General features: G+C 51.2%; 1 protein-coding gene across 6 annotated transcripts in view; it reads left to right on the top strand.

Annotated features, from left to right (window-relative positions):
- Positions 1-1,254, top strand: part of IFI35 (interferon induced protein 35) — a 17,459-nt gene that overhangs the window by 8,591 nt on the left and 7,614 nt on the right. For 4 of the 6 annotated variants that reach the window (XM_037731646.1, XM_037731647.1, XM_037731644.1 and 1 more), the window contains exon 2: positions 740-841. In XM_037731646.1, coding sequence (XP_037587574.1) covers positions 740-841 — 102 coding nt within the window. The remainder of the gene's footprint in view (positions 1-739; positions 842-1,254) is intronic. The other 2 variants (XM_037731645.1, XM_017509344.2) reach the window with 1 other exon arrangement.

Raw genomic sequence — 1,254 nt, 5'->3', positions numbered from 1 at the left:
GGAGGCTGAGGCAGGAGAATTGCCTGAACCCAGGAGGCGGAGGTTGCGGTGAGCCGAGATTTGCACCATTGCACTCCAGCCTGGGTAACAAGAGCGAAACTCTGTCTCAAAAATAAATAAATAAATAAATAAATAAATAAATAAATAAATAAATAAGATAGATACTCTGTTGTGAGAATTGAATGAAATAATTCATCAGAGGGTTTAGCACAGTGCCTGGCATATAGTAAGTACTTAGCAAATGTTAACAGTATTACTGTATGACATTTTGCAACTAGTCTCTGCTCCTCTTGGAGATGTCCCTAATTGGGTTAACCCCTTTGGATTGTCCCTCCTCCAAACTCTGGCTGCCCTTCACAATCAGGCATGTGATTGTCAACTACCTTGAGCACTGTTTGGCAGGCCTGAGGGCTATGTACCCTTATCTTCCACTGCTCTGTCAGTGCCCAGCACTTCCTAGCAGGAGCTCGGTGTTTGTTGAACTCTAGATCTGTGATCAGGAACAAATCATGGCTGCTACAAAGCCTCCTGCCCTTTCAAGAGCAGCTGAGATGATGCCAGCCAAGCCCTGAGTGGAGGGGGCCAGGACCAGCCCAGGCAGCATAAGGGGGTTGGGTTATTCTGGAGCTTCGCATCAACTTTGCTTCTGGAGAGTCCAGGATAGGCCCCCATTCCCCTGGGCTTGTGGAGTCTCCTCTGGAAGGGCAGGTAGAAGTCTGGTTGTTTCCTTCTGTTCCAGCAGGCCCTCCATGCCCTTCTGGAAGAGCAGGCCAGACTCAAGATGAGGCTGCAGGAGCTGCAGCAGCAGAGAAAGGAGCTCGGGGACTCCCCCAAAGACAAGGTAAGGTGGGAGACCTGGTGTTGTCTGGTTGAGCTGGTGAGGCTGGGCATGATGGCTCACACCTGTAACCTGTAATCCCAGCACTTTGGTAGGCCGTGGTGGGCTGACCACTTGAGGTTAGGAGTTTGAGATCAGCCTGACTAACATGGTGAAACCCTGTCTCTACTAAAAATACAACAATTAGCCAGGCGCGGTGGCTCACGCCTGTAATCCCAGCACTTTGGGAGGCTGAGGCGGGTGGATCACGAGGTCAAGAAATCGAGACCATCCTGGTCAACACGGTGAAACCCCGTCTCTACTAAAGCTACAAAACATTGGCTGGGCATGGTGGCGTGTGCCTGTAATCCCAGCTGCTCAGGAGGCTGAGGCAGGAGAATTGCCTGAACCCAGGAGGCGGAGGTTGCGGTGAGCCG

This window comes from Cebus imitator, unplaced genomic scaffold (assembly GCF_001604975.1).
Source record: "Cebus imitator isolate Cc_AM_T3 unplaced genomic scaffold, Cebus_imitator-1.0 Scaffold415, whole genome shotgun sequence".
Taxonomy (NCBI): domain Eukaryota; kingdom Metazoa; phylum Chordata; class Mammalia; order Primates; family Cebidae; genus Cebus; species Cebus imitator.
This window is presented reverse-complemented; position numbering and strand designations above follow the sequence as displayed.